Consider the following 15,836-nt stretch of genomic DNA (forward strand, 5'->3'; position numbering starts at 1 on the left):
CATTCCTATTTCATTAAGGATATATCTTTTTCATATTAATTTACAAAGCAGTTGCACAACTTTTATTTAATAGTAAAGGTGACTGAAAGTCAGTTAAGAAATCATTTATAAAGTTCTTATACCTAATAAAAGGCACAAAAGGCCTTTTCAATATTTGTATTGATTATTGATTTGATATACTTTCCTTCAGAGATTGTTAGGCAAGGAGGGTGAACTGGTTATTATTACTTTTATAAAAAAATCTATGTCATTCGTATTCATTCACGAAAACTTACTGATTAAGCAAACCCTTACTAAGACAACACCTATGTATTGTTTGTAATTTCGATTTTTGAAAAATTTCCTCCAAGGAAGAGAATGCAGGCCACTCAATCTAGTAACATAGACAGCACTTCCACTAATATAGATCAAGTCATACAATACTCTTAATCTCTGTCACTATCATCACCCCCATACATATCAGCAAGTTTTTTAAAACGAGGCCCCCAGTCACTGAGGTAATCATAATCTTGGTTACAATCAGCTGTGAGAGATTCCAAGGAACTGAGCGAATCTGCTATGGAATCATTCCCTTCATAGGCATATGTTGCCAGTGAATCGTAAGGAGGCGCGCTTGGGTCTGCATCGTTTTCTTTTAGTCTTCGATGGATAAAATCTTGTACATCGATATTTTCCCACAGAGGCACAGTCCTCCTTATCTGAAAAATAGTTTCAGGCATTACGTCCCGTCTAAGTTTACTGTCTTCTCTTGCTTCTGGATTCCTCAGAGTACCAATGTCGAAAGCTTGGGTATCTTCTTCCCCACCGCCTTCATCATTGTAGGTCACGATGTTGTCCCGAACATCGTCTTTTGAAATTATCAGAGGTTCCTTTTTTCTTTGCCGCTTCAAGGCAGCAAACAGCACGACTAAAACTAATAAAAAAAAAAAAAAAAAATGAGAAAATAGTGAGATTCCAGGATTCAGGATGAAATAGAGTACACTTCTGTGTGTGAAGTTCTCGTGGGGCAGGAGGTATTAAGATTGATTGAATAAAAAGAGTAACTATTCTATACAAAAACAGAGTGCCTCGGGCCAATGATTGGATACACTGCATTGGAAAAGGAGCAGATATAACAGTGTCATTAATTTACTTTCAAGACATACTCTCTTATAGGCCTCTGGCATTGAAAAAGCTTTGTTCAATTATTATTATCACATTTAGCCAACTGCAATTACCTGACACCTCATTCTTTCCAAATGTTGTTCATTTGTTTCAAATATAAAAATGCTGAAGCTCTAATCATTAATATCCTAAGAGAAACTGAGCACCAATTGAGTATTTTCTTAATGACTTACGGGAATTTGCACATTCCTCATACACAGTGCATACATACTTATGTATGCATTACATACAGATTCTGTGCCCACACACACATAAATAAATACATATGACCTACTGTTTTTATCCCTTCTCATATGTTTAACTAAATTCCTTTGCTGGCCTGAATTTGAAAGCTTGCTTAAAAATCTGAAATACAACTCTGAAAGCTACAATATAAGATTCAAGCTCAAATTCATATTTAACTTATACTCATCTTACATGACAGCTCAGATATTATCTTGTTAATGAGGACTTCCTTAATTTCACAGATGTATTTAAGCTTTGGACTGAGATGCCAATTGTATTCTCTCTGTTTGTTTTATTGTTTTTATTGTTGACATGTCTATGCTAGGAAGTTAACTGTGAACTTTCCCATATATAGTATACTTTCTTATATCTTGTTAGTGTACTGGAATTCAAATTATTATACATATGTTTGTCAGTAAACCATTTCCTAATAAACAAATGTTGCAATTAATGAAATACATTTAAAACAAAACCAGAAAAACATGTGAGTTCCAAAATATAAATCTTCTGTTGAAAATGGGCCAAGTCTCTAATTTTATATGTAAGAAATGTAAACATTAAATCAAGAAAATTTCTTCAAGACACACTTGAACATTACCAGGGAGAAATCAAAACAAGGTTTTTTTACTTTAGGGCATTTACATGTTTGTCAATATTATTTATGTTTCATAGAAAATAAGAAAATGTTAGCTCAAAAATTTATTATTCATTTTTCTCAATTTTTATATCAAGATTTCACAAAGTAAACTCATTTACATTGAGACTACACTTCAACATGGCCCGTAAGGCCCCTATAACTATACTAAAGGCATGTCCAATGATGTTTTCATATTGGCCAGCACACTTTCCTCAGCTTTTCCTAACTGATAGAAATATATTTACAAAGATGATTAAAGGCCTCTTCATTTAGCCTCCACAAAATGGGCTTTGGGTGATGAGCTATATTTAGGATCATCTTGAAGACATATTTAAAACACTATTCAGTAAAAGTGACACATATCTGTACATTCTTCTATTAAAGGAAGAGCAAAAGATTAAGTCCAACATCTACAAAATTTTAGGCATGAACTATAAAAAAGGGTTCTTTATAAATTTAATATTAAATGAATTAATTTATAAATTCTCTACTTTTTATAAATAAACTGACAACCCTCACATTATTTTAAGGGGTCCTTAGCTATACACATTTACTAACTTCCACAAATGGACCTTGGAACCTGTTCTGAGTTTTTTCTCTTCTGCGAGGTCAAAATTACTTGATCATGTCCTAGATTGAGATTATTAATCTGAGATTTGTGAATAGAATTCAGAAAGTCTATGATAAGAAATGGAAAAAAGTGCAACCTTATTTTCGCTAATCTGTAACTTGTATTTAGCATTTCTTTCAATTATGAATATCAGTATAAACTATGGTGATATTGACAATATGTGTGATGATTAAACCAATGGAAATTTTTATTTTATATTGCATTACAGTTTGATAGATATTGCAAACCATCTTTATATTTGTACTAGAACATGAAATGCATGACTTAATAAGCAAACACATTTTGCTTTTTGTTTCTGGTTCAATTTGTATAAATATATTTCCTTTCTGGCTTATATATTTTACTCATAAATTTAAATTGTTATTCTGAATAAGTCACTAGCCTCATCACACTGCCAAAGGTATCCCTGGGAACCAAAATGCTTAAAAAGCACTTGACATGGGTTTTAATCTGCCATAGATATAAACTAAAAATTGCATTTCTTTGAAATGTATTAAGGTGCATGTAAAATATTAAATATTCCTGTTCATGCTATATTATCTTGTGCATAGCAAATTCTCTTAACTATAGAAATGCTATAACTATGTCAAGCCATTACTATAAAGACTTGAAATAATAGCAAGAATGCTTTAGTGACTTTGATAATCAAACCTTCCAAGTTAGAACAAATTTTAACTAAAATATTAATAACAGAAAATCACTCCACATTCAGCCAATAAATTGGGAAGAAGAAAAAAGAGAAATGTGTGCCTTCTATATTACACAGAAAGAAAGATATTTTCAGAATAAAAGGCAAAACTTATTAGGATTTATGTGTAGAGAAAATTGTTATTGAATTGAGTTTGACAATATCTAAACTTATTTGGGAGGATGCTTTTGTTTCCTTAGGCATGCATTAATATCTGTGTATGTATGTGTGTGTGTGTGAGTGTGTGTGTGTTACATCAATATAGAACTTTTTAAAACTAAATTGCAATGTACATATTTTCATGTTGTTCTAAATTAGGAAAGGAGAACTGTCTGAGCAAGTAAAGCATATGAAATCTGTAGCACTTAGCTAAAAGGGTAAGCAAAATTTTAATCTCCATAGGAATACAAAAATATTTTAGAGGAGTTGAACTCTCTAGTGGCAGGTGGAGGTGGGGACTGCTGAAGGTGATGGTGGTAGTGTGTATGTTCGAAACCTCTCTGAGAAAATGTTTTCCTAAATAGTTGGATCATCTTAAGTGAGACAAATGTTTTTCCCTCACTTTCATCAATCCCCCACCGAAGTCCTGCAAGGATATCTGGCCAAAGGGATTTCATCCAGATAGCTGAAAGGATTTGCAGTGAAAAGAAGCCAGCACATATGAGCATCAGAACATAAATTTGGCTAGCTCTCCTGCCCTAAGCATAAGCATTTTGGATGAATGTATCACGGAACCAATTTTTTTGAAATGTTTTACAGTGGAACAACTGTTTAATTGAATTAAATTGTTGTCCTGTTAGTACATGCTCAAATAAAACATTTGCTTTTGGAAACATGACTTTAGTTAGCAAATGTTGGAGGGCTAGGTATGATATGATCACAGTGCCATAGTGATATTTTTAAAAAGTGAATTTAACTTTATAACTTGGTATATTACATCTATATATAATAAATTATATGGGAAAAAATGTTTTAGTTATTGTCACAACTTTCATGCATTTTTAAATTACGTATCTGATATATATAATGTAGTATATGTCGGTACTATTATTTGTAAAAGTAAAGTAGTTTTTGGATTTTAAAAGGAGAATTCTAAAGTAGAATGATGTGAGTTGAAATGCTAACTAAAACACTTTCTAAATGAATGACTTTGGGCAAGTTATTTAGCCTTATTGTAGAAGAAAAGTGTTTATCATATAGAATTGATATAAAGATTAAATACGTTATTAAATCAAATGTCCTTAGAACAGTGACCATGGTTAGTCAAAGATATAATAGCTCATGGTATAAAATATATTTAGAAATATGTATATTGCACATGTTGTATTTTTGTTTTTTGTCTCTGGAAAACTAGAGCTATCCCCACACAAAAAAATTCAAAGTTTTTTTTCCTAATTGAAAGAACCATTTTTAACAAAAAGTGATAATTTTCAATCTTTAACTATAGAGAAGGGTGGCGTTGAGTGCACGATCCCTGGGCAATGAGGGAGAGAATGTTGATAGAAGAGCGTTCAGAGGGGCAGCGCTTACTAAGCAGTATGAGGACACAGAGCAGGATCGCGATGAGAGCTCCTGTGCTCAGGCCAGCCGAGAGGATGAGGGCCTCTGCCGTGCAGGACTGCATGTTGCCTTGATTATCGCAGGCACACACACGGATGGTGAGCGTGCCAGTGCTGCTTTGAATCGGATAATCATTGTCAAAGATTAAAATCGGCAGTAGATAGGTGCTCATTTTGTTGCGACTGTATCCGTCTTTTCGAGTCATGATTCCTGCTGTATTATCTGGGGGGAAAAAGTTTTTAAAAAAGTCACATTTCTTTTTAATTTTGCATCTTAAGTTCTTACAACTTTTAGTTTTAGAATGTTCTAAATGTTCTATACCTTTATTGTCTACAATGGTAAAGTTTGGATTGAGAGGAAATTCTGGCACTGGTTCAAAGAAGAATTTGTGACCCCGGGGAGGGTCATCCTTATCCATGACGCTGACAGTCTGAATCAGCTGAAACCAAAATTAATGAATTAATTAGAACCAAAAGCAACTCTCTTTTTTTTAATTAATTAAAACAACTCGTTTTTACAAAACATTTTAAAGCTGTATGTCTGTGCTTTAAATGTATCAGTAAAATTAAAGAAATGAAAAATACCATTTTAGAAAATTATGCCAATATTTTTATGGTTTTGTCTTAAGTAACTTATTTAATTAAGAATGAAAAAATCAAATATTAGTTTACAGGGCATCTCAATGCCTCATTGTCTGATTCCTGTCCACCTCAAAGAAAAATTTGATCACTCTAACAACTATACTCCTTTGCCTTTGTTCTAAGGCACTAGTCAGTTTTGTTATTAATTGGTTACCAATCTGTCTCCATGAGAAAATAATTTCTTGGAAGAGAAGATCATAAAAGATGAATTTTTAAAAACAATGATGCTTAGCCCAAGCATTCTTATACATTAAGGATACTATTAATATAGTTTTGGAAAATTATACTTTATCATGCACTATCAGAAAGAAAAATATTTTATGGGCACCATTACTATAGTTATTTTACATGTTTTATTCAAATTGGTTGCTTTTCTTTCAATTAATGGTATTTGCAAAGATGGATACACAAATAAATTCTTCTAAGGTTTCGTAAAATCAGTGTTGAAGTTTCAAAATTAGAGCCCCGTTGGCTGAGCTCAGTGTAGGTCAGAAGTGTAGCATAGTGGAAGATGGAGCAGCAAATAGCAAGTTGGGCAGAAAAAATTTCATTGAGCATTTTATAGTGGAAAAAGCACTAAACTACTAGACATGGGAGTGTCTGCCATCTGTGTGATTTGAAATCAGTCATTTAATTACTCTCACTTTTAGCTTTCTCTTCTTCAAAAATAAATAGTCGCACCACTTCCAGGTATTATAGTCCAACATTCTATGCTAAGTGATTACTGGAATTTCATAGTAGCTTAATTTATCCATTGTTTTAGTTATTATGAGCCTTCTATAATCATACTAACCTGCCTACTTACTAGTAAATATTTTGTCCACTTTATTTTGATATTAACTATACTTTCATTCATTTTATTGACAGAATGACATGTAACTGTACGTACAGTGGTTCTGATAGTGCATGACAATTAATACAAACTTAATAAATTTTCTCTTTAGAAAATCGGAGCATAACACAAGAAAAGTATATAACTTAATATTCTTTCTGAATCTCCTGATCTTCAATAGCAATAACAAATCTAATTTTTAGTAATGTTTTAAATCATAACAAAATGGTCCTTTTATTGCATGATTCTTGAGTTCTTGAAATGATTAGATGGGCCTTGTATAAACATAGTTTAAGAAGGTATACAAAACAGTAGCTTAAAATATATTTTATTTATAAGTTTGTTAATTTGTACGAGATAATAATAGCATATTTTAAAATAATTACAACTAGTTAATATCTACTGCACTTTGTCATCAAATATTAGCACATAAAATATCAATAACTCACATAAATCAATAAAAGACAAGCATATTAACAGGTAAATGACTAAGTAATATCTATAGGCTATTCATTGTACGTTGACTTGTGTCTCCTCAAAAGATATATCGACATCCTAAATCCTAGTACCTGTGAATGTGACTGTATTTGGAAATAGGCTTTTTGCAAATGTAATCAAGTTACAATGAGATCATTTTGGATTAGGGAGTGTTCTAATTCTATGACTGGAATCTTCATAAGAAGAGGTAAATTTGGACACAGAAACAGATACAAGAAGAACGCCATGCTATGATGGAGGCAGAGACTGGAGTAATTGTGGTCCATAATCCAAGGAATGCCAAGAATTGCCAGCAACCACATGAAGGTAGGAAGGTGCAATGAAGGATCCTCTTCTAGAACCTTCAGAGAGAACATAGCCCTGCTGACATATTGACTTTAGACCTCTGGCCTGTAGAACTGTGAGGAAAAGAAATCTGCATTTTAAGTCATATAGTTTGTGGTAATTTGTCATGCCAGCTCAGGAAACTAATAACAACTATGAATATTTAAAGGAAAAAAAGCCACACTCTTATGAAAAAAATGGTCAACTTCAATGGGTGTGAAGCAATTCACACTAAAACTATTATGAGATATTTACACATTGGCAAACATTTAAAATCTAGAGCCAACCAAGTAAATAGGCAATTGTACATATTTGGCGGGAATGTCTCTTAAATATGATACATTTGGAGAATTATTTGGCAGTATCTATTAGTATTTATAGATAACATTTAATTATTTCTATTTTAAGGATTATATCAAAGGAAAATAATGCCAGGTAGTAAACAAACATAATATACTATAATGATCTTGTAGTTTTGCCTGCTAGAAAAACATTTTGTTGATAAATCAAATGGTCATTAATAGGGAAGTAGTTGAATAAGTTAATTAATGTGTAGCTATGCTATGAAAATTAAGCATCAAATTAAGAATAATCACATACTGAACTCGGAATATGCCTATTACCTGTTGTAAAGTGAAAAAGAAAAACAATTTTTTTTTTAATTTCAGCATATTATGGGAGTACATATGATTAAGTTACATATGATGCCCTTGCCATGTAATGATTTTATGTTGCTAAAAAGAAAATAAATACTAAGTTGTATTTTTGTGTATGTAGGTGGAATGTGATATGTATCTCCGTTTTAGTCAGCTGGGCTGCCAGAACAAAATCCCACAGACCAGGTGGCTTAAACAACAGAAATGCATTTTCTCACAGTTCTGGAGGCTGGAAGGCCTAGATCAAGGTGCCAGCATGGTCAGCTATCTGCGAAGGCTCTCTTTCTGGCCTGCAAATTGCGGCCTTCTCTCTGAGTGTTCTCACATGGCATTTCCTCAGTTCATGAACTCGTGGGGAGAGAGAGAGAGAGTGAGAGAGAGAAACACACAGAGAGAAACAGACAGAAAGCGCATGAGCTCTTAGGTATGTCTTTTTAGAACATTAATCCTATCTGATTAGGCTCTTTCCCCCTTAAGGTCTCACTTAGCCTTAATTACTTCCTTAGGAGACCCCATCTCCAAATACAACCACAGTCAGGGTTAGATCTTCAGTGTAGGAGGGACACAAACGTTCAGTCCCAAGTCTTTACTGGAATAGAAGACAGACTGTATTTAACTCTATTTTCTACAATTAAAAAGACATGATGGAGTTATAGATGATTCTTAACATCTGCCTACTTTTTCCTTAAAGAAATATTTATATAACTGATTAAATTACTTTCAGTAAAATTTGTGTAGTTACTGTTGTTGGAAAATATATTTTTGTCAAAAATGAACATATTCTGCATTTGTTTAAAATTAATGTGTATACATCTGAAAAATTACTTTGTAAAGAGACATGCTAACTCTTTTAGAAATCTTTTTTTAAAATTTCAATGACAAGAAAATTTAAAAATCACAAAGAAAATATTACTTATATCAAAACAAATTTTCCTAAATTATTAAAAGTGGCAAAATGTAATTGAGAAAAAGGTTATTATGATTTTCTTTATATTAACATAGAACAATTTAATTTTCATATTCATGTTTTATTTAATAATGTACTTCCATTCTATTTAGGGACTGTGCCTCAGCATCAGCATAATTATGAATCCAGGCAAGAGCTTTTTACTTATGTGATATTCATTATATATTTGATACCTAAATTAAAGCAGATAATTTTTGCTATTATATCAATTTTAAAATAATCTTTATAAGATCACTGTGAGTTTTTTATTAAGGGGAAATGAATAGGTGACAAGAAGTATTGAAAATAGTTTTCACAAGAAAGTATACAAATAAAGTGATGCAATGCCATTTGCCTTTGTAAAGAGAAATTTAAAAAAAAAAAACTTATAATAATTTTATTTACCTGACCAGGTTTTGCATTTTCACAAACAAATGTTTCATAGTACATGGCAAATTCCGGAGCGTGGTCATTTATATCTAGAATTCTGATGAAGACAGAAATATGACTACTTTGTTTTGGGTTATCTGCAACGAGAACATGTAAGATTTTAGTCTCATTTACAGAGAAGCAGTGAAACCACTCGCTCTATTTGTAGCTCAGCAACACATCATTTTTGCAGTGTTCATTTTCTCAATTGGATTGCTGATGAATATCTCAGCTCTCTTACATGGTCTAATGAAAGACACAATGAAATTGAGGAAAATATGACTGAGAATGAAATATTATTTGTACTAGATAATTTTCTTAGACTATTTTTATGAAGTTAAATTGTATTTCTATCATATAATAAGGTGTAAAAAATCATGTTTAAGATTAATAATGATTCGATAATCCTTGACATAATTTAAAAATGTTTTGCCATTCTAAATCATTTCTCTAAGATCTTTCTAATGAAACAATCATTCCACTCAAGGAAGAGTCTACTTCATGTTATTATTTTACCTCTTTGGTGAAAGAGAGTGTGTTCAGATGGATGTAATTGCAACTTACTTATTTCTGTGGCTGTTACAGTGATGTTGTGCCAAGGGGATGATTCCCGGTCGAGGGGCTTCAAAGTGAAAATAGAGCCATTTTCTGAGTTGATACTGAAAATGCGGTCCATATCAGTATGCCGATCAACCGAGTATCTGGCAGAAAAGAGACTCATAATCTAGACATTGTTTTAAGATTATTAATTCTTCTACTGTTTCTTTAAATTATAGACAATTTCCACAATGATAAGACAAAGATATGAAATTTAAAATCCTGGTAACTTTCTTGAATTTTTATTAATATTTCATAAAATTGACATTTAAACAATTTGATATGTTTGGCTGCTTCTATTATTATTATTCTATGATTATGTGTACTCTAGAGTCATTATTTATACTACTGAATCCTTGTGGCAGGTTTTAAGTGAGTTTTTAAGTGATATGTGGTTCATTTATCCTATCGTATGCCTATTGCAGTGCTTGAGACATATTAAACAGTCATGTTAAGTTTGACAGAGTCAATAGCAATGAATAATAAATTCAAAGTATGTTTAAAAAAAACGACAGAACTGTGTTCATAGACACAGTTATGAGTATGAGTGAATATAGAGTAAATTATTGAAAAATGTATTGATTGCACTTGAATGGCTTTCTATTCAAGAGACATGTCAGCTGAACCAAGATCTTCCTCCAATTTTTTCTCCAACATATTCCAAATAAAAATGAAATGCCATATTATCACATATTTCTGTGATTTCTCATCAGGCTTGGATAAGGAAGATGTCACCATAAGTAGCTTTGTATCATTCTGTGTTTGGCAAAATAATGTTTTCCTTCCCAAAGATGTCCGTACCTGAGTCCCCAGAACCTGTGATTATGTTACTTACATGGAAAAAGTAACTTTGCAGGTTTGATTAAGAAAGCATTACATCAAAGTGATAGCTGCACTAGTATTTGTCACAGCGCTATTCATAATAGCAAAGATATGGAATCAGCCTAATTGTTCATCATGGATAAAGAAAATGTGGTATACATATATACCATGGAATGCTACTCAACCATTAAAATAATGAAATCATGTCTTTTACATAATAATGATGGAGAACTGGAGGCCATTATCTTAAGTGAAATAACTCAGAAACACACCATCAAATACAACATGTTTTCACTTATAAATGGGATCTAAATAATGTGTACTCAAGGTCATATAGAGTGAAATAACAGACACTGGAAACTCAGAAGGATGGGAGGGTGGAAGGACAGATGGGGGATGTGAGATGAAAAATTACTTAATGGGTACCGTGTACACAACTGTGGTGATAGTCACAGTAAAAGTCCAAGTTTCATCACTACACACTATGTCCATGTAACAAAATTGCATTTGTATCCTCTAAATCTATAAAAATAAAATAATAATAATAATAATAAAATTGAGATAGGGCATTATCCTTGATATCCAGAGATGCTTGATTTAATTGCATGAGCCCTTAAAAGTGAAATGGGAAGGTAGAAAGTGGTTTAGAGAGATGATATAAAAGAAAAAAAAAAAAAGAGGAAAGATTTGAAGAGTGAGAAAGACTTGACTCGTAGTTGCTGGCTTTAAAGATGAAGGAAAGGAGGCGCAAGCCAAGGAATGTAGGCGACCTCCAGAAACCAAGAATGATCCTTAAGCTGACAGCTAGCAAAAAAACAGGGACATTGCCTCTACAATTGCAAGGAATTGAAATATGCTCACAATCTGCACGAGCGAAGAAACCATTCTCCTCTGAAGTCCACAGAAAAGAATATGGCCCTGCCACATCAACACTTTGACTTTAGCCCAGTGAGACTCATACCAAACTGCTGACTTACAGAACTGCAAAATAACAAATTTGAATTGCTTTAAGTTACTGCTTTTATGGTATTTTTTGTACCACAATAGAAACTAATACATGCTCAAAAGAGAAAGTTTTGAAAAGGTTAGCTCATATGAAAATCCTTTAGTTACATCAGACTATGTTATGCTGTACTAATTAATATTTTTACATCTTCCTGAGATTTCTATTGCTGATTCTTTAACGGACCCATATAGGAAAGTGAACACTTCTAAAACATTGACATTGAGATGAATCACATGTGATTTCGTTAAAGACAGAATTTGATTCAGTAGGTCTGGTATGGGAACTGGCATTCTGCATTTCTAAAAAACTCTTAGCTAAATCCTATGTTGCAAGCCCATAGACCAGGTTTTATGGAATAAAGTAGTCAGAATGAGGACAAAAAAAAGAACAACAGCGAAAGACAACTAATAGACTATTTTGCATCTGGCATAGTTCACATTTTTCTAGGTGTCTTATTAAAGGAACTTAGCAAATGCACTTTATTTTGATGTAGTGAATTGGAAAATTGCAGCTTCCATTATAAATCTATGATATATTCAGTATTTGGCATTGGCTTTGACAAATATAAGTAATAGATATTTAGGTTTCTAAATATTGTTAAGCATTGGAAATTTTTAAATTTTTGGATGAAAATACATTGATATAAATTTTATGATTTTTTTGAATTGTTTTAATAAAGTGTATGATTTAGTCTATTGTTATAAGAATTATGATTAACTGAAGAGATCTATTAAGTAAAGTCAGATCTTGAAAATAATTTTAATGATTTAATATAGTACATTAAGGTGGTTGCCTAATTTTTTTTCTGCTAAACTTCATAAAATAATTATTTCAAAGACACAGATATTACTTCAAAGAGATTATTTGAGCCTCTGGAAAAAAATGTACTGGGTTTAATCTCAAAGGTGGAAAGGCCAACAAATGTTATATATATAAGTGGTTTCAGGATCTTTTCTGTACCTCACTCCTGATACGTGGAACCAACTCAGTCACTTCCTTGTCCTTCAGTACAGTTGCTCAATGGGCAATAGAGCTACAAGAAAATGATAGTATTCCCTTAATTTTTCAATAATTGCTATTGGAATTTTCTTCCATGGTGCTATAAAAAGTCTTTGAAAGGTTGAAAAAAAACTTATTTGGCAAATGATCACTGTTTAAGAGTCGCTGTACTTCTGGGTGAGAAAACCTAAGGCAATAAAGGATAATTAGGAATCTAGATATAAAATAAACATGTACAATTTATAATGGCATATTTGTATGTCCTAGAAGCAAATGTTATATTGGATTTTAGCCAATAATTCATTGTCAATTATCAGATTTATAAAATAACTATTAATATAGTAAAATTAAAGATGCCAGTCATATTAAAATTTCTCTTTCTTTTTGCTGTTGCTAATGGTGCTGAAATTAAACAAAATATTGTGTTTCTTGCCTGTAGATGTCAAGCCCCCTACAATGTAGCTCCTAATGTGGACTTTACATTCGTTTGGGTCCAAATTGCTATGTAAAGTATTTGAGAGAAAAGCAAAGTGAGTCATTGGAAATTTTTTTTAAGTTTTATTTTCCTTAAATACACCAGATTCTGTTTATGAATTTAAAAAAAAAAGCTTAAAATGAACACAAAGAAAGCAAAGTGAAAGAACACAACTGCATCTATGTGTTGAATGGAACTCAGTTCACTATATTCATCTGTAAATATATTTCTCCATTGTTGGAAAGGTCAATAGTTAACCATTATATGCTTATGTCTGAATAGACCTTGGATTTCTTCCTACTGTTTGCATTGAAGATCAAAAAGGAAAATAAAATTTCCTTTTGTGCTTCTTGCTACTTGTCCTAGATTTTAGCCTGGGGATTTCTATGATTGAAGAATAGCTAACAATTCCCATATTATAAAAGTCAGGCTTTGACCCTCTTGTAGCTTATTTAGGATCAAATAGATCTGAGTTTCTCACTGCCCTATTCTTAAGTACAACCTTGAAAGATACTGTTTTTCATGTTAAGAATTCATGAAGGAGAATCACTTTGATGATTTAGAAATAGCTCACTTTAACATTAACATTGCAAACTTCCATGTCTATATACAGAAAATTTTCTCAGTGCAAATGATGTCTCACAATTTATCAAAGCATAGAGATTATTGTATTTTATTTAGCAGTCAAAGTTCTATTTTCCACACAGAATAGGAATATTCTGATTTACCTGTTAATAATAAATATATTGGATTACAACAAATGACCAAAAAGAGCCTGACAAACACTTAACACAGAACAAAACTGTCTCTATATCCTAGTAAATGACCTATTATAATAACAATGTTTTATTGATCTCCTTACATTGAATTTTGAACAATAAGTTAAAAAAGATCACTGGCACGATTTTGTTTATGTGTGTGTAAATACCTTCTGTAGAGACAGGATCCGATATCTTGACAGAAAATAACGTGAAAAAGAACACAAGAGAACTGAGCCTGTGGAAGCTGATCTCTGATTTTTTTTATTTTTTTCATTTTTATGTTCTAATATTAAAAATCAAGCACATATAAGATCCCTGTATTTTTACCTAGCACAAATAAATCTAAACTAAATAACACACCAGAACAAATCAGTAACATGCAGAAATATGTCAAGACAGGATTCCTTTTCCTTTACTGGATTCTGGGTGCTTCTTCCAATAACTAAGTCCATCTAGTTAGGACGTGCATTTGCTCTTTTCTTTGCAGCTACTGCTTTTCAGAAACTATGTTTCCATGGCTGTGAACTATAATACCTTCATTCTCCCTCAAAAAGTGAATGTTGTCCATATAATGAAATTATTTATAATTTCATTTGAAAACATAGTTGAAATCTTTTTGTATAGATTATTGATAGTATTATAAGGTTACTATTATTTTACCTTCTGCAATAAAATCAAGAAAATAATAGAGAAACATTGCCATATTTGAATGCATTTATTCCAGTTTATGTTGTAACCATGTACATATAATTGAGGCATATGTAAATCCCTGGCCAACAAGTTTGTTTCATTACTTTTCAATTTGACAGAGTAGAAGGGATTTCTTCTAAAAATCATTGAACTTTAAATACGTTAAGCATAAAATAGGTGTGAAATGAGGCAACATATTCTTTCAGAACTTGTAAAGCTAAAATCAACCCTATAACTTTGGAGATCCATGATTACTAATGAGGTGAAGCAGGGAGCTGACAACAGCTGCTAATTGTAACCATAATTTCATGTTGCAAGTGGCAGATGTATTTCAGAAAATATGTTTGATGAACAGATTTACTGGTGGACGAGAATTAGTTCCCAATCTTTCTCTGGAAAAATGTTTATCCATGATGCTTATCACAGCATATTTCTACTCTGGGGAATCAGTCATCCTTCTAGATTTGATGAGAGCAAACAAAAGAGTCCCACGTTACAATATTGCATCATTGTCAAATTACTGCTGTTTTTTCTTCGCACTGTGTAATTGGATATCTAAAGCTTTTTTTATTTGCCTACCTTTTATATGCTAACAGGAATCAATCTACATGCTATATTGTCAGATATGGCCTTAGAAGTTGGCAGAATTGGTGGTAAAATTTGAAGAATATAATTTGAGATTAATTTGTTCTCTCAATATTTTTCTTCTCCTTATTATAATTCTTGAGATATTACAGGTGAAACTATAATTTATTGTTTTTTTATTCCTCTAAGACTTGAATACCCTATACAAAGCAAATATTCCTGGGAGAGTTTTAAACTGAAAGTTTTTTCATCCACTTCTCTACACTGTGAAGCTAGGTTGTAAATTTTGCTAGCAGTCTTTGACCCAGAAATTTTACGTTTTGAAATTGTATCCTCATACAGAGAAAATATATATATATATTTATATACACGCATACACATATATATTTAGATTGTACATATATCTCCAAACCATCTAAATTTTCATCAGCAATGTATCATTTACAATTCAGTGGTCCCAAACTTTTTGGCACCAGGGACCATTTTCATGGAAGACAATTTTTCCACAGACTGAGGAGGGTGGGGATAGTTTGATAATTCAAGCACATTACATTTATTGTGCACTTTATTTCTATTAAGTTGTAATATATAATGAAATAATTACACAACTCCCCATAGGTCGGGGACCCCTGACATAATACTGTGTCATTTATACAATAGAAGTTTAAGA

General features: G+C 32.0%; 1 protein-coding gene across 1 annotated transcript; it reads right to left on the bottom strand.

Annotated features, from left to right (window-relative positions):
- On the bottom strand, positions 1-10,211 carry LOC105816000 (cadherin-9). The gene is made up of 5 exons (XM_012651298.1): positions 9,796-10,211; positions 9,208-9,329; positions 5,227-5,344; positions 4,876-5,127; positions 1-913 (listed from the first exon to the last, which is right to left on the bottom strand). Exons 1-5 carry the CDS (start codon positions 9,950-9,952, stop codon positions 426-428), a joined length of 1,137 nt encoding a protein of 378 aa, XP_012506752.1. The 5' UTR covers positions 9,953-10,211; the 3' UTR covers positions 1-425.
- Positions 10,212-15,836: the final 5,625 nt, after the last annotated feature.

Source organism: Propithecus coquereli, unplaced genomic scaffold (genome assembly GCF_000956105.1).
Source record: "Propithecus coquereli isolate 6110/MARCELLA unplaced genomic scaffold, Pcoq_1.0 Scaffold352, whole genome shotgun sequence".
Taxonomy (NCBI): Eukaryota; Metazoa; Chordata; class Mammalia; order Primates; family Indriidae; genus Propithecus; species Propithecus coquereli.

Excerpts from the sequence above, each read along its gene's own strand:
- LOC105816000 (XM_012651298.1), bottom strand. The coding sequence starts at position 9,952 with ATGAGTCTCTTTTCTGCCAGATACTCGGTTGATCGGCATACTGATATG. Across the intron at positions 5,128-5,226 it reads TACCATTGTAGACAATAAAG|ATAATACAGCAGGAATCATG; the intron begins GTATAGAACATT and ends TTTTCCCCCCAG. Across the intron at positions 914-4,875 it reads CTGTGTCCTCATACTGCTTA|TTTTAGTCGTGCTGTTTGCT; the intron begins GTAAGCGCTGCC and ends TTTTTTTATTAG.